We start from the raw sequence: 27,783 nt of genomic DNA, 5'->3' as shown, positions 1-27,783 counted from the left end.
GTCAGTTTGTCAGTCACTTTCTTCTGTATCCTGCAGAATGTCTGGTAGACTCTTTCATGAAGCAAGAAACCTGAAGGACCATCTCACTTTTAGGCAAGTTCAGCACTCATTTCTCTGTGGGTCCTGCATATCCAGTTTATACAGCATAACATCAAGCAGTACAGGCAAGAGCAGTTTCTTGCCCAAATGGCTAACAGACTCCATAAGTAGCCTCTTTGATGCCCATCATCTTCTTGAAATAGATTGATGCTGCCAGGAGCAGATGTGTCTCATTGTAACAAAAAGTCCTAAATTCTTAAAACAGTTTAAATGTCATATTCTGAAGGTCTCTGAAAGATTTGAAGAATACCTATCTAACAGAAATATATTTCTATATCTATAAAACCTAACTAACATGACTACAAGCTTGAGTATTTTATAGATGATTACCTATTAACTTTTATTTCTTAATTATATATTACATTTTTAAATGAGCTGCACAAACACAATACCTCAATCAAGAGTAGAAATGTACATATAACAAAACTGACTTAAAATTTGTATCAATAAACCAAGATATATACCAAGGCAAAATATCCATCTCTATATCATCTCCCCTTTAACTGTAAACAAACATTTATAAACTATATTTGGAAATTTGGATGTAGTTCTCTTCAAAGTTCTTCCCACTTTTTTTGGGAAAAGTAATTTTTGGGGTGTTCATGGAGACCTTTCAGGTGGTCTTGGTTCATCAAACCACATTAGTCTGGAATTAATCCACAGGTTCTCATCTTCTGTGTAAACAAAAGTAAAACTTCTTTTCTAAAGCGATATATACTTAGACCCAAATTCTGAAGTCAAGATACCTTTCCATTGGTTTATATTAGCATCCCGTACAATGAGATATCTACCTGTACTTAGCTCATTCACAGTCAAAAATTCAAAGGAAACACAATAATATACATAATCCAGAGTCTGTGTATTTTCCATCTTTACATGACTTATTTTTTTATTCCTTTCCTCTATAACTGTCTGTACTCTGTCTCCTAAAAGACTTTGTTTTATTTTTTAAAATGATTTACTTATTTTTATAACATTCTATACTCTTTTTCTTCTCTCTCCCAAGCCTGTATACATTTATCCAACACTATGATCCATTTAGAGGTCTTGTATGTCTGAATCTGTCCTATTGCATATCTGTAATCCTTTTCTGACCAGGACATCGTCTTAAAATGCTAAGTGATTCTTAACAACCTAAGTGGTGGTGTTGCTAGGGCAAACACAGCCTTGCCTGCTTGCTCTGCCCAGTCCAACATGGCAGAAGTTCATTTACTGCCTCTGAGACTGCCGGGTGGGAGCCATGCTCATCACCTCGACTCTGGTAGCCAGTTGGCTCATGCTGCCACCAAGTAACTTGCAGCACACTGCCCACAAACCCCATTCAAATGCTCGGCCTCCTGAAAGATCCAGAGTTAGCCCTGGAAGTACGGCACAGGAAGCCACCATTTTGAAACCATACATTTTTTTTTTCTTTTTGCTACCAGTGAATCAGGAAGACCTCTCTTAAAGGAGCTGCAGCATGTTGCCAGCAAGCAGAGCCCATCTGAAAAAAAATGTGACTAAACTTTGTTTTTTAGTGTCTAGAATTCCTTTTCAAGCCCTCTCAGGTTTTATGTGGATTTAGTTAGCGCACATTGGAGCACCAATTTGTAGTACGAGGCTGCTCGTTTTTTTCCTGGCTGCCCAGACACCCAAAACAACAATACAGAAACTATATTAATTAAATCACTGCTTGATTTATTAGCTCCAGCTTTTTACTGGCTAACTCTTACATCTTAATTTAACCCATATCTATTAATCTGTGCATCCCTACGTGGTTGTGGCTTACTGGCAAGGTTCCAGCTCATCTGTCCCTGGCAGTGGCTATATGGCATCTCACTGACTGCCTTCTTTCTCTATATATCTTTTCCAGCCTGGCTATATTCTGTTAATCCATTGGCCGAAAGCAGCTTCTTCATTTATTAACTAATAAAAGCAATACATATACAAAAAGACTTCCCACATCAGGGAAAAGAAAAAAACATCAGAGTTTTGGGGTCTTTGGATACTGGTTCAGAACTGACACTGATTCCCAGTGAGCTCATGAAGCACTGTGGCCCTCCAGTTAAAGAAGGGGTTTATGGAGGTTTTATGGAGGTGATTAATGGTGGAATTTTGACTGAAGACTTAGTAGGTCCCAAATCATCATGTTGTTATTCCCCACTCTGGAATGTATAATTGGGATAGATATACAGAGAGGTAGCCAGAATTCCCATTGGTTCCCTGATTTATGGAACGGAAATTATTATGGTTGTAAAAGCCAAATGTAATCCATTGGAGTTGCCTTTACCAGGAAAAATAGTGAGAGGACGACAAAAATCTCAGTCCAGTAGGAGTGGCCAGCATCAAGGACTTAAAAGATGCAGGGGTGGTGGTTTCCTCTGCATCTCCCTTTTACTCTCCTAACTGGTCAGTGCAGAAAAAAGATGTGTCTTGGTGTTGACACATCACAAGTTATTGGTAATGACTCTGATTGCAGCTGCTATACCAGACATTGTGTCCTGATTTGAGCAAATTAACACATCTCCTGGTACATGGTATATATCTATTTGTCTAGCAAATGCCTTTTTCTTGGTGCCTGTCAATAAGGACCACCAGAAGCAATTTGCTTTCAGTTGTAAAGACCAGCAGTATAAATTTACAGTTCAATCTCAAGGATATATTAACTCACCTGTCTTGTGTCATTACTTAGAAGGGACTTTCCATAAAATATCACATTGGTGTAATAACACATACACATATCAGAGGATGGGAAACAAATTCAACCAAAATTCAAGGGCCTTCTACCTCAGTGAAGTTTTTAGAGCTGCATAGTGTGAAGCACACAGAAATATTCCTTCGAAGGTGAAGGGTACGTTTTTGCACCTGGCCCCTCCCACCACCAAGAAAGAAGCACAGTGTTTAGTGGGTCTATTTGGATTCTGGAGACAGCACATTCCTCACCTGAATGTGTTACTCTTGCCCATATAGCAAGTGACTCAGAGAGTGGCTAGCTTTGAGTGGGGCCTGGAACAGGAGAAGACTCTTCAACAAGTCCAGGCTGCTTAGAAGGCTGCTCTACCTCATGGGCCATATGATGCAACATACCTAATGATACTTGAGATGTCAGCGGCCAATAAGGATGCTGTTTGGAGCCTTTGGCAGGGCCATATGTGAGAACTACGGAAGGCACCTTTGAGATATTGGAGCAAGGTTCTACCATTATCTTTAGGCAACTATTTTATCTTTGAGAGACAGATCTTGGCCTGCTAATGGACTTTAGTGGAAACGGAACATTTGACAATAGGCCACCAAGTTACCATGGAAACTGAGCTACCCATCATGAGCTTGGTGACCCACTAAGCCATGAAGTAAAATATTCGCAGCAATGATCTATTATCAAATGGAATTGGATATATGTGATCAAGCCTGAGCAGGTTCTTTTTTTTTTTTAAAGATTTATTTATTCATTATATATATAGGATTCTTCTTACATGTGTCCCTGCAGGCCAGAAGAGGGCACCAGATCTTTTTACTTTATGCCTAGTTTATTTTCTTTTTTAAAAAATTTATTATTGTTTTTAAAAGAAAACAAACTATCTTTTTTTCATTTTACATATCAAACCCAGTTCCCACTCCCTCCCTTCCTCTTATTCCCTTTACCTACCTCCCATCCCTCCCCCCATCCAGTCTTCAGAGAGGGTAAGGCACATTGCTTTGGGGAACGTCCAAGGCCCGCCCTACTATATCTAGGCTGAGCAAGCTATCCATCCAAAGAGAATAGGTTCCCAAAAAGCCAGTACAAGCAGTAGGGATAAATCCTGGTGCCACTACCAGTGGCCCTGCAGTCTGCTTCAGCCATACAATGTCAACCACATTCAGAGGGACTAGTTTGGTCCTAAGCTGGTTCCTTCCCTGTCAGGTTGGAGTTGGTGAGCTCCCATTAGCTCAGGTAGACTGTTTCAGTGGGTGTCCCCATCATGGTCTTAACCTCTTTGCTCATATTCTCACTCCTCCCACTCTTCAACTGGACTTTGGGAGCTCAGTCCAGTGCTCTGCGCCTCTGTTTCCATCAGTTGCTGCATGAGAAGATATTCATCAGTCTGATACAGGGCAGGGCCAGTTTGGTCATCTCTCTTCTATTGCTTAGCCCCCCCCCCCCATGGTTCCAGTTTTGTCAGGTAATCTTAACTATTTTCCCTTTCCGGGTCGATCTATGTATGCTTTTCTTAGGGTTCACCATGTTACTTAGCTTCTCTAGGATCATGAACTATAGGCTCAATATCCTTTGCTTCACAAATAGTATTCACTTATGAATGAGTACATACCATGTTCATCTTTCTGGCACCAGACCTTATTACATATTGTTGTGAGCCACCATGTGATTACTGGAAATTGAACTCAGGACCTCTGGAAGAGTAGTTAGTGCTCTTAACCTCTGATCCATCTCTCCAGGTCCCTGAGCAGGTTCTGATGGCACAAGTAAATAACAGGAAGAAGTTTCCCAAATGCCTGTGGTTCCCACTCCCGTTACAATGCTCCCTGCTCCCAAGTATGTACATATATCCTCCTGGGGTGTGACCTGATCAGTTGACTAAGGAAGAGAAGACCAGGGCCCGATTTTCCAATGGTTCTACACATTAAGCAGGCACCACCCAGAAGTAGACAGCTGTAGCACTGCAACCTCTTTCTGGGACAATCCTGAAGGCCCCAGAAAAGGGAAATCTCAGTTGAAAAAAACTTCGGGCTTTGTCATATATTTTGTTTTGAATGAGAAATATCTGGATGTGTGATGGTTCACTGGTTCATGAGTTGTATGAACTAGATGTCAGGGATTGGAATGATGATGGTTGGAAACTTTGTGAGAAGGATATCTGGCAAGGAAGGATGTGGATAGATCTCCTCAAACGGATGAAGGTTGTAAAGATTCTTGTGTCCTAAGTAAATGCCCATCAAAAAGTGACTTCAGAGGGTACGGTTTCAATAACCAAGTAGATGGGATGGTCCAGTCTATGACTAGTTAGCTTCTCTGCCCTTCCATCCTTGTCATTACCCAAAGATCCCCTTAACAAAGTGGCTGTGGTGGCAGAGATGGGGGTGACACATGAACTTGAAAACATGGACTGCTACTCACTAAGGCTGACTTGAACACAGCTTCTGCTGGGTACCAGATTTGCCAAAGGCAAAGAACAACACTGTGCCCCAGATATGGCACCATTCCCCAGGATGAGCAGCTATCGAACTGGTGGCAGGTTGACCACATTGAACAACTTCCTCTCAAGAGAAAGGACAGTGCTTTGCCTTTCTGTCTCCTTCGTGCAATACTTCTGCCAAACCACCATCTGCGAACCCAAGGAATGCCTTATCCATCACCCTCATGGGTGATGCTTCTAACAAAAGAGCTTACTTCACAACCAGAGAAGTGGGAGAGTGGGCCTATGATCATATAATCTACTGGTCTTAATAGAGTCTCAGCAGCCTGAAGCAGCTTGCCTAACAGAATGATAGAATGAGCTTTTGAAAACACAGTTATAGCACAGATTAGGTGGGTCAAGAGCCTTCAGAAGGTGGTATATTCTTTGAATCAGCAGCAGATATATGGTACAGTCTCTCCCATAGCCAGGATCTATAGGGTTCAGGGATCACATGGTGGAAAAAGGAATTGTTCCACTCACTTTGACCCCTAGTGACCCACTAGCAAAATTTTGCTTTTTATCCCCATGACCTTAAGTTCTGGTGGCCTAGCAGTTTTGGTTTCAGAAGGAAGAATGCTCCTGTCAGGAGACTCAACAGCATTCCATTGAACTGGAAGCTCAGACTATGCCCTGGCTGCCCTTAACCCTACAGACTAAGAAAGGAATAACAGTGTTAAGAGTGATGACTGATTCAGATTACCAAGGGAAATTTGAGTTGCTTCTCCGCAATGGAGGTAAGAAAAATTACGTCTGGAATGCAGAAGATCCTTGTGGGGGTCTTTGACTAGTGTCGAGGAGAAGTTGCAACAACTAATTCAGGCAGGATGACAGTGAAAACAGGCCCTTCAGGAATGAGGATATGGATCAATCTTCTAGGAAAAGTGCCAAGACTTCCAAAGGTTTGCTGAGGGTAGAGGAAATACCAGAAAGGGTAGTAGGCAAAAACAGCTATAAATATAAAGGCCATGGGACCAGTTGAAGAAATGAGAATTACAATTGCTGTGATATTTTGTTAAGAATGTATTTTTGCAGATATTTGTGTTTTCTTTCTTGATTTCTTTATATGAACTATAACATCAATTAATAAATATTAGTGGTTTTTAAGTTTTCATATTCATGTTTTTAGATACTAAAAGAACATCCTTCAAGAAACATTCCCACCTATCCTAAAATTTAGAATGTGTTTGCAGTTGTGTGAGGTATTAAAGCATGTTAGGCCAAATTATGATCTGGTTAAGTATATAATGTGTTTGTGGTTGTTGGTGGGAAAGTTATACCATGTGAGGCATAATTATAACCCGGTTATTGGTTTCATTTCGAAATTAAGCATGACATAGGAGATGTGACTGTTTGTCAGATTAACAAGGAATGGACTCATGTAGGCTATTCTTCCTTGTCAGCCTCACTACATCTAGAATCAAATAAAACCCAAAGTGCTGGGTATACCTGTGAGGAAATTTTCTTAATTAAATCATTTGAAGTAGCGGAGGAATGTTTCTTAATTAAGTCATTTGAAGTAGCTAGACTTACCTTTAATCAGGGTCATACCTTCTGGTGCCATCGTATATGAAGAACATGGAAGAAGGAAGCTTTTGTTCTTTGTCTGCTTGCCCTCGCCCTCACTAGCAAGTGCATTCCTTCACTGCATCAGAGCCTACTTCTTCAGGATTCTGGCACATGCTCAAGACCAGCTGGGACACCCAGCCTGGTGGACTGAAACAACTACTGTGTTTCTGGACTTTCCACTGGTAGACAGCCATTGTTGAACTGGACTACAGCCTGAATGCCATTCTAATTAATCCCCTTTATATAATATGTATCTATTTGTAACATTTACACATATGTGTTTGTTTTCATTTGGAAATTTGGATTTTTGATGACTAAATGTATGTTCCATGGATAGATAGACAGACAGACAGACAGACAGACAGACAGATGATATAGATTCACACTGTCAGTTCTATAGAGCTGTGACTAATTCAGTGTGGAGGAGCCTATTTTAGAAGATGGAGCAGGTTTGTGTTCATGTATTGAGCTCTGCAAAATTGCCTGGCTCTGATTTCTTTTTCTTTCATGGTAGGTGTTTTCATAGGAGTTACCATTTCTGGATTTTGGGATTATAATGAAACCAAATGGTATGACCTGACAGAAAACATCTATTCACATCTTAAAGACGGTAATTTTTCTGGCTGTGTTTATCCTCATATTTCATTTATTTTGAAACTCATTCAGTATTTATGAAATGTCTTTCTAAAAAACTCACTGTTTCTAACCTATGATGTGATTTGATTTCTTCCTTCAGAACATAAAGGACTGACATTGATAGATATGGTGTTAACAAATCATTTTTTAGTAATCCTTACCTCTTTGGGTCTTTTTGTAAGTAGTGATCTTCGTTATCCAGTCTCTACAGGAATACAGGTATGAAAATTTCTTTGTAACCTATTGATAACTCTTAATATCTTCTGTGGCATAAAAAGAAACAGTTTTTAATTGATTTATGAATAGTATATCCTAGAACTAAAAATTAAAAAGACTCAAAGTATGATAACACATCTTTTTCCTTTGCTTCATAGCATTTGAAGTATAAGTAAAAGTGGCATTAGTTTTATTGCTGGACCATCCCTAGTAGATTCTAAACAAATGCAATAGGAAAGACATCATCTTTCTATCTACTTGTCTATTTATTTATTGCATGATGTGTTTCTAAAATGCTATAAGGCAATTCTTATAGCTAAATGTTATATTAAAATGAACAGAAATTAAATGTTGTCGAAGAAATAATATCTAAGATGATAGAGATGCCAACTCTCCTGATAAGACAATTACACACTGTACAAGTGTATTGAAATGTCTGCTATCTCCATATATGTGCAACATTACAAGTAAATAAAAACCAAAGGAGACCCTTCATAAACCGGGAACCAATCCTGTTGAGAAATTCTGTGATAGGGCAACTGATTTATTCTACCAAGAGGTGAGGAAAAGTGAAGTTGAGACTCTTCATCCAGGTCTAACTACAGAGATTAGAAAGTTTCCTCAGGCAGAAAGACAGAGAAAGAAAATAGAAGACAACATAACTCTGGGACAAAGAGAAGAGAAATAGTCACTGAGATGGAGCTATATACATACAATGATGTTCCATCAAGAGACTGATGAGAAGCCACAGTATCCTTCGGGGGCCATATATCTGCTGATATACAAAAGAAACCCGTGTGTGTGTGTGTGTGTGTGTGTGTGTGTGTGTGTTACAGTTTAAAATAAAAAGGTTTGTTACACCTTCTGAAAAGCAACTAAATTTTTAACTTTTTTTTCTTCCTCTTCCTTCTCCTTTTCTTCCTCCTCCAGCTTTCAAGAGCAGACTTTTGTGGTTTTGAAAGGGTAAGACTTTTGATTTCCTACAATTCACTTGGCAACTTGGAAAGCAATAATTCAAAGTCTACATGTTTCTTGCTACCATAAAATTATCTTCAGTTTAAACTAAAAGCATATTTTCCATAATTATTAGACCCTTCTAATTTTGGCAGCCATTCTTTTTTTCTGGTGGGTTCTCTCTTGGCTTGTGGAGATTGCTCAGGCATGCTGTGCACAGAGATGCCCCATTGGGAAGGGTGATACCTGGAATCTGGCAAAAGTTTTACTTCCCAATCCACCTGTCCTGTATCTACCCAGAAAAAGGAGCACTTCCATTTTGGACAAAACCTGCCATTAGAAATGACCACAACTCCATTTATGTCCTCTTGGGGCACCTTTTCCTCTGTTAGTTTGCTTCCTTCTCTGTTGCAAAATCAGTCTGTCACATTCAAGAAGGCACTCTCAACACATGAACATGCACTGTCAGTTTTGAAACTGCAAGGAAAATTCTCCATATTCGTTCTCAGGCCTTGGCATGTCCCCTTCCATTCTGTCCTGTGTTGTACACAGTCACTACAAGTAAGAAACCACACCTAGTTCTCCGGAACCAAACACAAGTAATTATAATATCAAAGTATTGGTGGGAGGAAAAGTGAAGCAGAGAACTGGGAAATCAGGAGAGAAAACAAATGCATGATGGAAGGAACAAATGGAAATACTTTACCTCTTCTCTCAAATCCACGTGCTCAGATTTGGCCAACTGCCAATCAAAAATGTTAGTGTGCTAGAGATGTAACTCAATGGTAGAGTCTTTGCCCTGCGTGCTCAGGCTCTGGGTTCACTTCCCAGCAACACCAACATGTTCAATGGATACAAACATTTACTTGTTGTTTTACTGAAGTGGAGTATGGAAGTTATTTTCCCAAACTAGGTTACTCTGTATAAACAATAGAATACGGACTAAAATAATGAGATCATGGCTCATGGCAACACAGGGCAGCAAAGGAAAGGCAAGTAGAGGATCCTGCAAAGAGAGCCGACCCTCAGAGCTCACTCGAGGAATAGTTTTTCTCATCAGTGAGGGTGGCTTTGAGGAAGCAGAGAGAAGACTGCTAGAAGGGGGAGCTGAGCTTTCCCAGAGCCTGAAGTGACAGGCTGAAGGACTCCTTCAGGGGAAGAATGCTTCCATGGTGACATTAACTGCATGGAAACAGCGACTCAGAGGAGCAGGGAGCACTGCGCTATCTTCCCTCAGTCAGGCATTGCCAGAGTCGATGTGTTCTAAAAACCGAGGTCATCTGAGGTCCCAATGGAACACAGTCATTAAAAACAGGAGATGTTCAAGAACGCTAGTGGTGAAGAGGGGGACTGTACTAGAGCTGCAAAAATTAGCTAATAAAATCATGGGCATTCACTGAGCTACTACCATGATCATTGTCATTGACCCTGAGATAGTAAAAGAAAAAAAAAAGCAGGGTGTGGTGGTGCACATCTTTAATCCCAGCATTTGGGAAGCAGAGGCAAGCAAGATCTCTGTGAGTTCAAAGCCAGGCTGGTCTACATGATGAGTACCAGGACTGCCAGGACTGAAATACTATCTCAAAACAAACAAACAAACAAACAAACAAGAAGACACAGAAGAAAGGAAAAGAAAAAGAAAGAAAAAAAAGAAAAGAGAGGCAATCAAGATGGATTTAGGAGTTTACACAGCACAGAAACACTTTCTGGGGCTTCCTTCCACAATTGTAATTAAAAGGAAAATAAAATGAAGGATGGCATAGCCATTGAGTGGATGTAGACTAGTGCCACAACAGAAGTTAAGATGAAGAAACATTTCTAAATGTTTGGAGGAAATTAAAGAGAATGCGTGTTTCAACTAAGCAGAAGGCAAAAAGATGAAGAAAACAGTGATGAGCACTGGCTGGCTGGTGAGGGCCCAATCCCTGGTTCACAGACAGCTGTCTCCTCCCTGTGCCCTTAATTGACAGAAGGGCTGGGGCTACATCTCTGGATTCTCTCCTGTAAGGGTGCTGATTTCACCTCTCCAGGCTCCTTCAGAGTAGGAAAGGCATCAGACTCTTCTACCTAATCACCTCCCGGAGGCTTGCCTCCAAACAGCCTCCTGAAGACAGATGACAGAAACCAAATACAACTGGTCTCAACAAAAGAGAGAAAGCTGTTGGCTCTTTTAAATCATAGGGGGTTTTCTTTTCTTTCAGAGTTTGCTTTATCTGTTTATTTTTTATTATTTACATTCCAACCACAGTTGCCCCTCCCACGCCTCCTCCTGCCCCTCCTAGCCTTCTCACCCCAGCTCACTCCCCATCCATTCCTCCCATGGGGAGTCAACCAAACCTGGCACATTAAGTTGGGGTAGGACCAAGCCCCTCCCCTCTGCATTATGGCTGAGCATGGCATTCCACTATAGGGAATGGGCTTCAATAAGGTAGCACATGCATCAGAGCTAGATCCTGGTCCCACTGCCAGGGCCCCCTCAGATAGACCAAGCTCCACAACTGTCTCCCACATGCAGAGGGCCCAGGTCAGTCCCCTGGAAGCTCCGCAGCTGTTGCTCTAGAGTTCATGAGTTTCCACGAGCTTGGTTCAGCTGTCTCTGTAGATTTCCCCTTCACGATCTTAATCTCACTTGCTCATATAGTCACTCTTCGCTCTTTTTGACTGGATTCCTGGAGTTTGATCCCAGATGTGGATCTCTGTATCTGGTTCCATCACTTACTGGATCAAGGCTCTAGGATGACAGGGTATGCACCTATCTGATTACAGGGGAAGGCCAGTGCAGGTACCCTTTCCACTATTGCTAGGAGTCTTAGCTGGGGTCATCCTTGTGGATTCTGGGGATTTCACTGGCAACAGGTTTCTCCCTAACCCCATAGTGGCTCTCTCTATCAAGATATCTTTTTCATTGTTCTCCGTCTGCTCCTCTCCCACTTCTACCATCTCATTGTTCCTTCATGTTCTTATCCCTCTCCCCTTGACTGCCCTCCTCTCCCTCAGTTTCACCAAGAGTTCTCATCTAATTCCCCTTCCCAGGCCTATCCATGTTATTCTCTTAGGAATCATAGGAATTTGAAGGGTGAGACTGACTTCCGGCTGGATTTCCTTGAATAGCAGGTGTCCAAGGGGCTCTGTCCTCAGATTTGGGTGTGCTGTCCTTTACACTAGTAACTGTACTCTAAGTAACTGTTCCTCAGCCCTTGGTAAAAATAGCTGCCAGGTGGCTTGTAGCCACCGTTTTGCCTGTCCCAAAGGAATAAATTCTTTCCATCATCTCTAAGGTTGATTTTTCATTGCTCATGTGATCCAAGTCATGTGTTCCTTCTTAACCTGTGACTCTGGATCAGAACAGCATTCTGGACTCATCTTTGGTATGAGATCAGCCTCATATGAGTTAAATCATCCCTAAGGACAATCAATCAACTGTTTCAGTATGGATTTATGTAGGAAAAAAATTCATCAATTAGTCTAAACAGAAGGAAGAGGCATAGTTCATTGCCCAAAAAGATTCAGTATTAAAATTGTCAAGATTAATAATGATAAGTATGGTACCCTAAAATCTGGAGGCTTTTGTGAGAAATCAAAGTTTTATTTTAACAGCTTAATTTGAGTGATAATATAGCATAATTCAAAAAAGGCATTGGTCATTCACTCTTAAAAAGCCTTATGATTTGCTTAGCGTTTTACCAAGGTAAAATTTGTATGGTAACACCTTTATCTTTTTAACATGCTCAGTTCTATGGTATTTTGTATCAACCACCACCATGATCAATTTCAGGACACTTTTTAAAATTGATTTTATTGAGCTACACATTTTTTTTCTGCTCCTCTCCCTTCTTCTCCCCTCCCCTTCAGCCCTCTTCCATGGTCTCCATGCTCCCAATTTACTTATGAAATCTTGTCTTTTTCTACCTCTCATGTACATTAAATCCATGTCTGTCTCTCTTAGGGTCCTCCTTGTTGTCTAGGCTCTCTGGGATTGTGAATTGTAGGCTAGTTTTCTTTGTTTTATGTTTAAAAATCACTTATGAGTGAGTACATATATTTGTCTTTCTGAGTCTTGGTTACCTCACTCAATATGATCTTTTCTAGATCCAATTATTTCCTTCAAATTTCAAGATGTCATTATTTTTTTTTTGGTTTCCATCAACAATGTATGTCAATTTTATCACTGACATATCTATAAAAATATAAGGTTTTCTTTGTCTCAATAGCAGCTGGAAACTCAAAATCTTCCTCTAACAAAGCTTCTCACCTTATTATACATACTATCCAACAGAAATATTCTTATTTGTCACCACTTCTCTATGATCAACTTGCAAAGCCTTTATATTGCTGCTACTTGTCATTATCTGCCTGTTGTCTAGACTCCTTATGCCCTGTTACAGCAAGTGTGGAATTAAAAAATAAGTGTATGCCCCAATCTAACAGCGGTGAAGGTTTAAGGATCTTCTGGGGATTTGGAAAGACACTTCATAACCAAGAACATCATCAGGCCTTTGCATTTCTTTTCTGGCGACTCAACAATGTGCATTCTGGTGTCTCAACCCCATTCTGCAACCTCTTACAGGCGGAGTTTTCTGTCTTTATTTCCTCACGTCCACTAATGATCAAAACTTTGGAATGTTTAAAGTAAGTTGCTTTCTTAACTCCAGATATGACCTAGTTGACATTTTCATTTATGTATTTATATAGGTTGACTATGTCAAAGGAAAACTGTGGTATAACGAAAAATGTTTTGCAAACAGAGAAGATTTTGAAGGTAAATTTTAAAACATCTTAACAGACTTTTATTACTATAGATTATATATAGCTTAAAATGCATTAAACCCCCAAATGAATAAAATGTGAAGATAACTATTCTGTATGAATTAATGACCTCGAAATGAGGAGCAGGCTCAGTAGGGGTATGTATTTGCTGTTGGTTTAACACCCAGGGGGCAGAAACAGGAACACTGTAGGCTTGAGGCTCCCCTGGGCTTCACACTGACAGCTTCTCTTAAATGAGGGGGAGTGAACGCCTGCCTAATCGCAAGAGAACTGTGTCCAGAGATGCATTAATAGATGACACATAACTGGCATTGGACTCTGTCAAGGCAACGCCATTAACACTAACACTTCCTAAGTCTACAGTGTAGATGCTGTTCGTAATCTCTGCTCCTTTGTGCTTTCCAGCTGATTATGTTACCATCACTTTCGACAGAAACATGACCCTGAGTGAGGTATGATATAGAAAACTTTCAAAGGTAGGAAATTTTGTTAAACATGAGTGTAAGAATTGTTGTTAATCTAAAATATGATGTCTAAGCACACAGAGAAACTTAACCACCCCAGGGGTGTCTCCTTGTAGGCTCAACAGCAGACACTTACTTTGTTAAAGCCAAGTAATCCACGCCAGAGAAGAATGTTTCTTTGAAGTGCCTTCTGAAATTGATCCACCGAGAAGAAAAGGATAAATATTAAAGAATTAAACCTATGATCTGGGAGCCAGATGTGGTGACACACAGCTGTAATTCTAGTAATCAGTAGGTGAAGGCAGAAAAATCACAAATTCAGTGTGAATTTAGATTATGTATTCTAGGCCATCCTAGGTTCACATAGTAAGAACATGTCCTAAATGATCACTGTATTCGTGTGTGTGTGTGTGTGTGTGTGTGTGTGTGTGAGAGAGAGAGAGAGAGAGAGAGAGAGAGAGAGAGAGGAGAAAGAGAGATTGACTGATTTATATGTGGCCTGTCAGAACAGCAGAATGATTTATTCACTTATTTTCCTACAGCAACTATTTGGGATTTGTGTTTCAGAAACAACGTTAACTCTTCTTTATTTGTAGTCCAGTTCTTGTTTTTATAGTAAAGAACCATTTCTTCAGTGGTTGCCTTGCTTATCTTCTCCTTTTAAAACTGCAAGATTTCTTCCACATGTGATATCATTTCTTATTGACCAAGAAAGTGGTACTGGAATTTATCTCTTCCATACTCGGGTAAGTCTTATCGTTCAATTACCAAGCACTGCAAATTGATCTTAGCAGACATCATTTCCAATTTGTTGGGATCTTAGACATAGAGAATGACAAGATTATTTATGATCCATAGAATAGTTTGGATCCGTTTTTTTAAAATTGTTTGTCATTCGAGCTGATGAAAATTAAAGTCATGATGCTGGCTGCTTTCTTGTTGTTCTTTACTCATTTTTCCAGGGGAACATGATGAATATTTTCCATATAAATCTAACATTCCTGGAAAGGGTTTCTTTCAATGAACAACAACAAGAAAAGGGATCCCATTGCCACAGATATATATTTTCTGTTGTAGAGGCCCTTAACCGTGGCTCTTAATTAGAATTATTCTCGGAGCCCTTAGAAAAGTTAGGGCTCTCTAAGTGGCTGTTCAGCACTCACTCCTAAGTACAACATATACATCACCCTCCTGCAGCCCATGTACAAATAAAATAAGTTAATTTTTCTGTTGAACTTTTTTTAAGGCCAGGACTCACTAGGTAGTACTGGGTATCCTCGAGCTCACAGTGTTCTGCCTGCTTCTAAATCTGAGTGCTAGCACTGAAGGCATGTGCTGCCATGCCTGCCGATGCTGAACATAACTGATATTTTCCTGGAAAAAAAAACCCATTACTGTTTTCATAGACAGACGTCAAGAGGACAACAGGAGAGGAGAAGGTGATAGTGTCAGACCATGTAGGTATCTCTCTCAGAGCATGCGACTCCCCTGGAAAAGGGATTTAGGATAGATCTTATTTGCTGTTTGTTTTCTGAGAGTAGATCTGCTGTGAAAAGAAATGACTGACAGTCTCATTTTCAAGAATTTTCTGCTGTTAGGCCAACAAGGGAAGAACTAAGACAGGCTCCCCCTTGAATTGGTGAAAGCCTTTAACATTATCGTTACACCAAGATGACATTTATGGGGTGTCAGAGTCTTGTTCCTTTCAAGGCTGTGACTCAATAGAACTGGGATTTTTGTCAGGTGCCCACACGTAACATGAAAGGCATGAGCAGACACTGGAGTCTGTCTGATTATTTTAGTAACAACTCACAAACTTCTCGATACTGTTCATTGTACAACTTTGAACAAATTCCTTAGTTTCCTACACTACATCTCAGCATCTTTAAAATGTACAGGTAAGGATAGTGGAGTAGAGTTACCAGTGACTGCTCATCTGTCCAGTTCTTTGCAGTGATAACAGGAATGCTCCTGTCTTAATTAAAACTGAAAAACAAGAAAGTCTAGAAATTATACCATGGGCAAAAAAATCATGGACTAAATCTTATGACTTCCTTGTGTTTTATCTAGAGTTCCAAAAGAACCTTTGTTTCTGTGTCAGTGTTCAAGAATGAGAAACCAAATCTTCAACCAAAATTTCCAAATTTCCATTTTCCCGCCTCATTCTCTAATCCAGTTGGAATGGTATTTCATCCCCGAAGCCACTTTCTGTATGTTTATGGAAATGAGGTATGCAGCCATAATTTTTTTCTTTTGAATAAGAGTAATTAGTTCAACTTCTGTAGGCTGAGGGATTAAGTACATAAAGACCAGGAGTCCTCTACTGATCTGAAGAGTAGAAGGGAAGAAATAACATTTATCAACTGTTTATTCGTGCTAAGCTTATAAAAATGAACCATAGAGCATCATGGTTTGGAATATCGGCAGCTGTAATCCATTTCTTTACAACTCTAGGACCTAGATGTTGCCATTAATCCATCAAAAGTATGTCTTATCTGTTATTTCTGGCTCTTGGCATTGCTGTCTCTCCCTCTGATTTGCTTATGCATTCTGTTCTGTCTCTGCTGCCCTCTGAGCTCTTTCTGGTGATGCTCTCTGTTCTTGGGCCTCTAGTCAGACAGATCTATTGTAAGTAGCCTGAAAGCCTTGTAAAGAGGTATTTTGGCAAAACACCTCTGGTTATCAGCCAAATTAAAAGTAAGGCGCACAAAACATGACATGTGAAGAAATTCAGTTCCAAGAAAGCACTGTGGTGCCTTCCAGTGAACACACTGAATTCACTTTCTTTTTTATTTTATTGTTTTTATTGAGTTATATATTTTTCTCCACTCTCCTCCTCTCCATTCCCCTCCCCTTCAACCCTCTACCACTGTCCCCATGCTCCCAATTTACTCAGGAGATATTGTCTTTTTTTTTTTTTTACTTCCCATGTTCATTAAATCCATGTATGTCTCTCTTAGTGTCCTCATTGTTATCTAGGTTCTCTGGGATTGTGTTTGTGGCCCTGTTTTCTTTGCTTTATGTCTAAAAACCACTTATGAGTGAGTTCATATGATATTTATCTTTCTGAGACTGGATTACCTCACTCAATATGATGCATTCTAGATCCATCCATTTACCTGCAATTTTCAAGATGTCATCATTATTTTTCTGTGGTGTAGTACTTCATTTTGTTAATACACCACATTTTTGTTATCTATTCTTCGGTTGAAGGGCAATATACCTAAAAGTGGTATTGCTGGGTCTTGAGGAAGGTTGTTTCCTAATTTTCTGAGAAACTATTATACTGATATATAATGCATTCCATCAGCAATGCAGGAGTGTTCCCTTTACTCCACAACCTCTCCAGTATAAGGTATCATCCGTGGTTTTGATCTTGGCCATTCTTACAGGTGTAAGTTGATATCTCAGAGTTGTTTTGATTTGCATTCTTCTGATGACTAAGGATGTTGAACATTTCCTTAAGTATCTTTCAGCCATTTTAGATTCTTGTGTTGAGAGTTCTCTGTTTAGGTCTGTATTCCTTTTTTTTATTGGATTATTTGTTCTTTTGATGACCAAATCTTTTAGTTTTTTGTATATTTTGGAGATCAGACCTCTGTCTGTTGTGGGGTTGGTGAAGATCTTTTCCCATTCTGTAGGCTGTCATTTTGTCTTGTTGACCATGTCCTTTGCTTTACAGAAAATTTTCAGTTTGTTTATAATTTTGTTTCTCTCAGTGTCTGTGCTACTGGGGTTATATTTAGGAAGTGGTCTCCTGTGCCAAGGTGTTCAAGTGTACTTCTCACTTTCTTTTCTATGAGGTTCAGTGTGGTTGGTTTCATGTTGAGGTCTTTGATCCATTTGGACTTGAGTTTTGTGCATGGTGATAGATATGGGTCTATTTTCATTCCTTTACATGTTGATATCCAGTTATGCCAGCACCATTTGTTGAATATGCTTTCTTTTTTTCATTTTATAATTTTTATTTCTTTGTCAAAAATCAGGTGTTCATGGGTGTTTAGATTGATATCTGGGTCTTCAATTCAATTCCATTGGTCCTCCTTTCCTCCCATTTTCCTCCCTTTCCCCTCACTCACCTTCCTCCCTCCCCCTCCCTTCTTAAGAGAGGGCAGGGAACCCTGCCCTATGGGAAGTCCAAGCCCCCCCCCCCCCTCACTTCCAGGCCTATGAAGCTTTGCATCCAAATGCACTAGGGACCCAAAAAGCCAGTACATGCAGTTGAAACAAGTCGCAGTGCCGTTATCAATGGCTTCTCCGTCAGCCCCCACTTTCAGCCACATTCTGAGAGTACGGTTTGGTTGCCTGCTCATTTAGTCCCAGTCCAGCTGATTTGGTGAACTCCCATTAGAACAGGCACAATGTCTCAGTGGGTGGACCAACCCCTCGCGGTCCAGACTTCCTTGCTCATCTTCTCCCTCCTTCTGTTCTTCAACTGGACCTTGGGGGCTCAGTCTGTTGCTCTGATGAGGGACTTTGTCTCTATCTCCATCCGTCGCCAGACAAAGATTCTATGGTGATATTCAAGATAATCATCAGTGTGACTATAAGGCAAAGCCAGTTCAGGCACCCTCTACTCTGCTGCCCAAGGACCTAGCTGGGGTTATCCCTGGGTTGGCAAGAGACTTGGCTCTAGAGGGGCTCCTGTCTGTTTTTATGCCTTTGCCAATCTGTTTTCAGTACTAAAGTTCTTTAGGAGAATTTGAAGTCAGTTATTGTAATATCTCCAGAAGTTCCTTTATTGTACAGGATTGTTTTGACTATCCTGGGTATTTTGCTTTTCCATATGAAATTGAATACCATTCTTTTGAGGTCTTTGAAGAATTTTTCTGGGATTTTCATGGGCATTGCAGTTAATCTGTAGATTTCTTTTTGTAAGATTGCCATTTTTACTATGTTAATTCTACCTATACAAGAGCATGGGAGATCTTTCCACTTTCTGGTGTCTTCTTCAATTTCTTTCTTCCAAGATTTAAAGTTCTTGTCATACATGTCTTTTACTTGTTTAGTTAGAGTTACTCCAAGCTATTTTATTCTTTTTGTGGCTATAGTGAAGGGTGATGTTTCTCTGATTTCTTTCTCAGCCCATTTAACATCTGTGTACAGGAGGAATACTGACTTTTTTGAGTTAATCTTGTATCCTGCTACAATACTGAAGGTGCTTATGAGTTGTAGAAGTTTCTTGGTAGAATTTTTGGGATCTCTTATATAAACTATGATGCCATCAGCAAATAGTGAGAGTTTGACTTCTTCTTTTCTGATTTGTATCCCCTTGATTTCCTTTGTTTTCTTATTGCTCTAGCTAGGACTTCAAGAACTATATTGAATAGATATGGAGAGAGTGAACAACTTTATCTTGTTCCTGATTTCAGTGGAATCGCTGGGAGTTTCTCTCCATTTAGTTTTTTGTTTGCTGTTTGCTTGCTGTATATTGCCTTTCTTAGATTTAGGTATGTTCCTTATATCCCTGCTCTCTCCAGGACCTTTATCATAAAGGGTTCTTGTATTTTGTCAAAGACTTTTTCAGCATCTAATGAGATGATCATGTGTTTTTATTTTTCAGTTTGTTTATATGGTAGATTATATTGATAGATTTTTTTTGTATTTTGAACCATCTCTGCATCTCTGGGATGAAGCCGACTTGATCTTGGTGGATGACTTTTATGATATGTTCTTGGATTCGGTTGACAGTATTTTATTGAGTATCTTTGCATCAATGTTCATGAGGGAGATTTCTCATGTCTGTAATTCTCTTTCTTAGTAATGTCTTTATGTAATTGTAGCCTCATAAAAAGAGTTTGGCAATGTTCCTTCTGTTTCTATTTTGTACAATAATTTGAGGAGTATTGGTATTAGTTCTTCTTTCAAAATCTTGTAGAATTCTGAGCTGAAACCATCTGGTCCTGGGATTTTTTTTTTTTAGTTGGAAGATTTTTGATGACTGTTTCTATTTCTTTAGCAGTTATGGGTGTATTTAATTTGCTCATTTGGTCTTGATTTAATTTTGGTAAGTGATATTCATACAGAAAATTGTCCATTTCCTTTATTTTTTCCTATTTTGTGGAGTACAGGTTTGTGTTCACTTTCACAGTGTGATTTTTTCCCCTGGAAACAAAAATTTTGATTACTACAGTTAGTCAAGAAAGAAAACAGTGTTTCTCTGTTAGATTCTGAGATCTACATGACAGGGTACAGTTTTATTTCAAAGATGCAAGCTCTTCAATCATGAACTTCAAAGAATGATTTCTATTTGTATAGATAGTGGCTACAGACTCCAGAGATTCACAGTGTAATCTAGAATTTCTGTTCACATGATGACTGTCTTGGAACATCCGTTGCATATGAATAGCTCTCTCTAGCAATCACACCTATGGGAATACAAGCAGTACCAATCTAAGGTCTCTGAAGACAGTCAGGGAAGCGAAACACAATGGCCCCACCTGCAGTCCCCACAGTCTGGAGGCTGAGATGGATGGAGCGCTGTCTGTCCTAGGCCAGTTTTGGCTTCAGCGTGAGATTCTGTCTCAGAAAAAGAACTCGGGAAACTGCCAAGGCATACTAAATGTTCAGGGTGATTTTTAGCACCTTACCTCATTGTTAATTCATTCTATCTTTCTCCACTTGACCTCACACGTACTTTGTTTCTACTGAATCTGTGCCTCCCAATGTGCATAAACCATCTTTATTTTAACAATGCTTATGATTTCTTGGCTTTCAGTCTATACTGTATACAGAACTGAAGATGGAGAAAGGTGACATCCTGGTATTAGGGCTTCTTGAAACTCCCTTATTTTACTTCCTAAACTAATGGTTTAGAACCTCTAATTTCTTCTGTGGCCATTGACTTTTGTTCCCCACACATCCTGCTGCACACATTCTTTAGGAAATATCTTACACTCCTGAGCTTGTTCTCTTCTCAATCTCCATCCATGTTATTTTCTCTGTGTTGCCCTGACTGTAGTAGAATTCTAAGACTTTAGCTAGCAGTTTGCTCTCATTTTTTGCCAATGTGACTACTTCATAGTTTTCTATTCTAGAATTCCTAGGCTATGGGTAGAAAACAAATTTTGGAAGAGTTTGCTGTTCCTGTCAGATTTGATGGCATGTAAACCAGGAATATTGCCGATAGACTCTATGACTCACATTTTCCATGTGTGTATCTGACCATGGGATTAAACAGCTGTCATTGAAGTGAAAAGGCTTTAGATGATGTTCAATAAAACTCATCTAAGAAGTGAGACAGAGTCCTATTCCTCATAGTGGGCTGAGGAATTAAGAGACCAAATACTCAGAACCACTTATGAAACAAAAGCACAATGGCTAATATAGAAGTGATGGTAAGAGTGCTGACAAAATGGCCCTGTTAGCATAAGCTACAGTGAGGATATTTGCACTGGGGATAAAAGATCCTGGTGTACTATTCTCTTGGGCTTGTGGTCCTATATTTTGTTTTTCCTTGAGACAGTCTTACAATCTACTCCAGGCTAGCCTGGACCACACTGGATAGCCCAAGTTAGGCTTGAACTTGCCTGCCTCAGCCCTCCTAGTGCTAGAATTATAACATTGTACCTCTGTTCCCAGCTTGGAGGGATGAAAGACATGATATAGACTCCATAATTTTTTTATTTTTAACTTTTTTTTTATTGAGAAAAGGAGAAAAAAAAACAAATTTCCTCCTCCTCCCAGCCTCCCATTTCCCTCCCCCTCCTCCAACCCTTCTCCCCCTCCTCCCACCCTTCTCCCCCTCCCCCCACTCCTCTCCCCCTCCCTCTCCAGCCCAAAGAGCAGTCAGGGTCCCCTGCCCTGTGGTAAGTCCTAGATCCTCCCCCCTCCGTCCATTTCTAGGAAGGTGAACATCCAAACTGGCTAGGTTCCCACAAAGCCAGCACATTACGTAGGTTCAAAACCCCGTGCCATTGTCCTTGGGTTCTCATCAGCCCTCATTGTTCGCCATGCTCAGAGAGTCCAGTTTTATCCCATGCTTTTTCAGTCACAGTCCAGCTGGCCTTGGTGAGCTCCCTATAGATCAGCTCCACTGTCTCAGTGGGTGGGTGCTCCCCTCGTGGTCCCGACTTCTTTGCTCATGTTCTCCCTCCTTCTGCTCCTCATTGGGACCTTGGGAGCTCAGTCCAGTGCTCCAGTGTGGGTCTTTGTCTCTGTCTCCATCCATCACCAGATGAAGGTTCTATGATGATATGCAAGATATTCGTCAGTATTGCTATAGGACAGGGTCATTTCAGGATCCCTATCCTCAGCTGCCCAAGGAACTAACTGGGGACCTCGGCTTGGGCATCTGGGAGCCACTCTAGGTTCAAGTCTCTTGCCAACCCTAAGGTGGCTCCCTTAACTAAGAATTGTGCTTCCGTGCTCCCCTATCCAACCTTCCTTTATCTCAATCCTCCTTTTTCCCCAAGTTCCCCCCATTCTCCCCTTCTCCCTTTTCTCTCCCCATCTCCCCTTACCCCCATCCCACCCCACCCCCAAGATCTCAATTTTCTCCCCGGCAATTTTGTCTACTTCCCATAGCCAAGAGGACAACTATATGCTTTTCCTTTGGTTCACCTTCTTACTTAGCTTCTTTGGGATCACCAATTGTAGACTTCGTGACCCTTGTTTATGGCTAGAAACCAATTATGAGTGAGTACATCCCATATTCATCTTTTTGGGTCTGGGTTACCTCACTCAGGATAGTGTTTTCTATTTCCATCCATTTGCATGCAAAATTTGAGAAGTCATTGTTTTTTACCGCAGCATAGTACTCTAATGTGTAGATATTCCACACTTTCTTCATCCATTCTTCCATTGAAGGGCATCTAGGTTGTTTCCAGATTCTGGCTATTACAAATAATCCTGCTATGAACATAGTTGAACAAATGCTCTTGTCATATGATAGGGCATCTCTTGGGTATATTCCCAGGAGTGGTATTGCTGGGTCCAGGGGTAAGTTGATCCCGAATTTCCTGAGAAACCGAAACACCGATTTCCAAAGTGGTTGCACAAGATTGCATTCCCACCAGCAATGGATGAGGGTTCCCCTTCCTCCACAGCCTCTCCAGCAAAGGCTATCATTGGAGTTTTTTATTTTAGCCATTCTGACAGGTGTAAGATGATATCTCAAAGTTGTTTTGATTTGCATTTCCCTGATCGCTAAGGAGGTTGAGCATGACCTTAAGTGTCTTTTGGCCATTTGAACTTCCTCTGCTGAGAATTCTCTGTTCAGTTCAGTGCCCCATTTTTTAATTGGGTTAATTAGCATTTTAAAGTCTAGTTTCTTGAGATCTTTATATACTTTGGAGATCAGACCTTTGTTTGTTTCGGGGTTGGTGAAGATCTTCTCCCAGTTAGTAGGTTGCCTTTTTGTCTTGGTGACAGTGTCCTTTGCTTTACAGAAGCTTCTCAGTTTTAGTAGGTATCATTTATTCAATGTTGACCTTAATGTCTGTGCTGTTGGGGTTACACATAGGAAGCGATCTCCTGTGCCCATCTCCTGTAGGGTATTTCCCACTTTCTCTTCTATCAGGTTCAATGTGTTCTGACTGGTAGTGAGGTCTTTAATCCATTTGGACTTGAGTTTTGTGCATGGTGATAGATATGGGTCTATTTTCATTCTTCTACAGGTTGACATCCAGTTATGCCAGCACCATTTGTTAAAGATGCTTTCTTTCTTCCATTGTATACTTTTGGCTCCTTTATCAAAAATGAGGTGTTCATAGGTTTGTGGGTTAAAATTCGGGTCTTCTATACGATTCCATTGGTCGACTTCTCTGTTTTTATGCCAATACCATGCTGTTTTCATCACTGGAGCTCTGTAATAGAGTTTGAAGTCAGGGATGGTAATGCCTCCAGACAATCCTTTATTGTATAGGATTGTTTTGGCTATCCTGGGTTTTTTGTTTTTCCATATAAAGTTGATTATTGTCCTCTCAAGATCTGTGAAGAATTTTGATGTGACCCTGATGGGGATTGCATTGAATCTATAAATTGCCTTTGGTAGAATTGCCATTTTTACTATGTTGATCCTCCCAATCCAAGAGCAAGGGAGGTCCTTCCATTTTCTGGTATACTCCTCAGTTTCTTTCTTCAATGCCTTAAAGTTGTTGTCAAATAGATCTTTCACTTCCTTAGTCACAGTTACCCCAAGATATTTTATGCTGTTTGTGGCGATCGTGGAAGGTGAAGCTTCTCTGATTTCTCTCTCTGCTTCCATATCCTTTGTGTATAAGAGGGCAACTGATTTTTTGGAGTTGATCTTGTATCCTGCCACATTACTAAAGGTGTTTATCAGCTGTAAAAGTTCTTTGGTGGAGTTTTGGGGGTCGCTTATGTACACTATCATATCATCTGCAAATAACGAAAGTTTAACTTCTTCCTTTCCAATTCGAATCCCCTTGATCCCCTTATGTTGTCTTATTGCTATTGCTAGAACTTCAAGCACTATATTGAAGAGGTATGGCGAGAGTGGACAGCCTTGTTGTGTTCCTGAGTTTAGTGGGATGGCTTTAAGTTTCTCTCCATTTAATTTGATGTTAGCTGTTGGCTTGCTGTATATAGCTTTTATTATATTTAGGTATGACCCTTAAATCCCTAATCTCTCCAAGACTTTTATCATAAGGAGATGTTGAATTTTGTCAAATGCTTTTTCAGCATCTAATGAAATGATCATATGATTTTTTTCTTTTAGCTTATTTATATGCTGGATTACATTGAAAGATTTTCGTATGTTGAATGAGCCCTGCATCCCTGGGATGAAGCCTACTTGATCATAATGGATAATTTTTCGGATGTGTTCTTGGATTCGGTTTGCCAATATTTTGTTGAGGATTTTTGCATCGATGTTCATGAGTGAGATTGGCCTATAATTTTCTCTCTTGGTTGAGTCTTTGTGCGGTTTTGGTATCAGAGTAACTGTAGCTTCATAAAAGGAATTTGGCAATGCCTCTTCTGTTTCTATATTGTGAAATACATTAAGGAGTATAGGTATTAGGTCTTCTTGGAAGTTCTGGTAGAATTCCGCATTGAAACCATCTGGTCCTGGGCTTTTTTTGGTAGGGAGGTTTTTGATAACCTCTTCTAATTCTTCACGACTAACAGGTCTATTTAGATTGTTAACCTGGTCCTGGTTTAACTTTGGTATATGGTATTTATCTAAAAATGTGTCCATTTCCTTTACACTTTCCATTTTTGTGGCATACAGGCTTTTGTAGTAAGATCTAATGATTCTCTGAATTTCCTCTGTGTTTGTGGTTATGTCCCCCTTTTCATTTCTGATCTTATTAATTTGCAAATTCTCTCTCTGTCACTTGATTAGTTTGGATAGGGGTTTATCAATCTTGTTGATTTTCTCCAGGAACCAGCTTTTTGTTTCATTGATTCTTTGGATTGTTTTCTGTGTTTCTATTTTGTTGATTTCAGCCCTCAGTTTGATTATTTCCAGTCTTCTACTCCTCCTAGGTGAGTCTGCTTCTTTTTTTTCTAGAGCTTTCAGGTGGGCTGTTAAGTCTCCAATGTGAGCTTTCTCTGTTTTCTTTAAGTGGGCACTTAGTGCTATGAACTTTCTTCTTAGGACTGCTTTCATAGTGTCCCATAAGTTTAAGTATGTTGTTTCTTTATTTTCATTGAATTCCATGAAGACTTTAATTTCTTTCTTAATTTCTTCCTTAATCCAGGTATGGTTCAGTAGTTGACTGTTCAGTTTCCATGAATTTGTAGGCTTTCTGAGGATAGCATTGTTGTTGAATTCTAACTTTAATCCCTGGTGATCTGATAAGACACATGTGGTTACTAATATTTTTTTGTAACTGTGGATGTTTGCTTTGTTACCGACTATGTGGTCGACTTTTGAGAAGTTTTCCATGAGCTGCAGAGAAGAAGGTATATTCTTTCCTATTTGGGTGGAATGTTCTATAGATGTCTGTTAAGTCCATTTGATTCATTACTTCCATTAATTCTCTTATTTCTCTGTTAGGTTTCTGTCTGATTGACCTGTCCATTGGTGAGAGAGGAGTGTTGAAGTCTCCTACTATTAGTGTGTGCGGTTTGATGGCTGCCTTGAGTTTTAGCAATGTTTCTTTTATGTACGTGGGTGCTTTTATATTAGGGGCATAGATGTTCAGGATTGAGACTTCATCCTGATGAACTGTTCCTGTTATGAGTATAAAATGCCCCTCTCCATCTCTCCTGATTGATTTAAGTTTGAAGTCAACTTTGTTAGAGGTTAGTATGGCCACACCTGCTTGTTTCTTAGGTCCATTTGCTTGATAAGCCTTTTCCCAGCCCTTTCCTCTGAGTAGGTGCCTGTCTTTGTGGTTGAGGTGTGATTCTTGTAAACAGCAGAATGTTGGATCCTGTTTTCGTATCCAATCTCTTAGCCTGTGCCTTTTAATAGGTGAGTTGAGTCCATTGACATTAAGTGATATTAATGACCAGTGGTTGTTCACTCCAGTCATTTTTTTTAGTCATAGAGTTTGTGTGTTTCCCTTCTTTGATTTGTGTTGGTGAAGGGTCTCTAGATGTCTGAGTTATTGTGGTCATTGTTGGACTCCTTGGTTAGTGATTTTCCTTCAATTACTTTCTGTAAGTCTGGATTTGTGGCTGCGTATTGTTTAAATTTGTTTTTATCCTGGAAAATTTTGTTTTCTCCATTTATAGTGAACGAAAGCTTGGCTGGGTATAGTAATCTGGGCTTGCATCCATGGTCTCTCAGTTTCTGCAGTATGTCTATCCAGGACCTTCTGGCTTTCATGGTTTCCATGGAGAAGTCAAGTGTAAGTCTGATAGGTTTACCTTTATAAGTAATTTGGCCTTTTTCCTTTGCAGCTCTTAATATTCTTTCCTTATTCTGTATATTTTGTGTTTTGATAATTATATGGCGAGGGGATGTTTTTTTTTGATCCAGCCTATTCGGTGTTCTGTATGCTTCTTGAACCTTCATAGGTATATCTTTCTTTAGGTTGGGAAAGTTTTCTTCTATAATTTTATTAAATATATTTTCTGGACCATTGAGCTGCACTTCTCCTTCTTCTACTCCTATTATTCTTAGGTTTGGTCTTTTTATTGTGTCCTATATTTCCTGAATATTTTGTGATGAGAGTTTGTTGGACTTGCTGTTTTCTTTGATCAGTGTGTTTATTTTCTTTATGGTATCTTCAGAATCTGAGATTCTTTCTTCTAACTCTTGTATTCTGTTGGTTATGCTTGTTTCTCTAGACTCTGTTTGTTTACTTAAATTTTCCATGTCCAGCCGGCCCTCTGTTTGTGTTTTCTTCTTTACCGCCATTTCAGTTTTCAAGTCTTGCACCGTTTCCATTATCTGTTTGATTGTTTTTCCTTGGTTTTCTAGGGTATCATTCACTGATTTATTCAATTCTTCAAACTTTCTGTTATATTTTTCATCCATTTCTATAAGGGCGTTTTTTACATGCTGTTTAAGGGCGTCAATCACTTTCATGAAGTCAATCTTTTCTACTTCTTCTTGATTAATGTGTTCATGTCCTCCCGTTGTGAGGTTGCTGGTTTCTGGTGGCTTCATGTTTCTTTTCAGCTTGTTGGGCGAATTCTTTCCTTGGCGTCTGCCCATCTCTTCTTCCAAATGCTCCCTTATGGACCTTCTTTACCGGATCAGGTCTCCTTGCCTACCCAACGCTGGCTCTCCCCAACGCTGGGTCTCCCCAAAGCTGGGTCTCCTGGCGCCGAGAGATCAGGCCTCCGTGCTGGTGGGCAGGTCGCAAACAAAGCATCTACCCTGCTTGGTGCAGGCAGGCCAAAGAAACAAAGGAACTCCTGCCCGCTTGGGTGCCCCGAGGATTCGGACCCAGTGCCCAGACAGGCTGGGCTGGGTGATGTTATGTGCCGAAAGAGGGTGGTGGGGCCGAAGTGGGGAGGGTTCTGGATGGAAGCTGGGTGGGCTAGGAAGAAAGAGGCGGTATGCA

The 27,783-nt window shown here is 40.1% G+C and overlaps 1 protein-coding gene across 1 annotated transcript in view; it reads left to right on the top strand.

The window, feature by feature from the left end:
• The window catches only part of Catsperb (cation channel sperm associated auxiliary subunit beta), a 228,535-nt gene that overhangs the window by 100,816 nt on the left and 99,936 nt on the right, over window positions 1-27,783 (top strand). Inside the window, 7 exon segments of the mRNA XM_041633087.1 lie at window positions 7,333-7,428; window positions 7,555-7,673; window positions 8,601-8,633; window positions 13,317-13,383; window positions 13,797-13,843; window positions 14,452-14,601; window positions 15,926-16,084. Coding sequence (XP_041489021.1) covers window positions 7,333-7,428; window positions 7,555-7,673; window positions 8,601-8,633; window positions 13,317-13,383; window positions 13,797-13,843; window positions 14,452-14,601; window positions 15,926-16,084 — 671 coding nt within the window.

This window comes from Microtus oregoni, unplaced genomic scaffold (genome assembly GCF_018167655.1).
Source record: "Microtus oregoni isolate MIOR12 unplaced genomic scaffold, Mior012 000043F_ref0000047, whole genome shotgun sequence".
NCBI classification, from domain to species: domain Eukaryota; kingdom Metazoa; phylum Chordata; class Mammalia; order Rodentia; family Cricetidae; genus Microtus; species Microtus oregoni.
The sequence above is the reverse complement of the archived record's forward strand: the minus strand, read 5'-3'. Positions and strand labels throughout refer to the sequence as shown.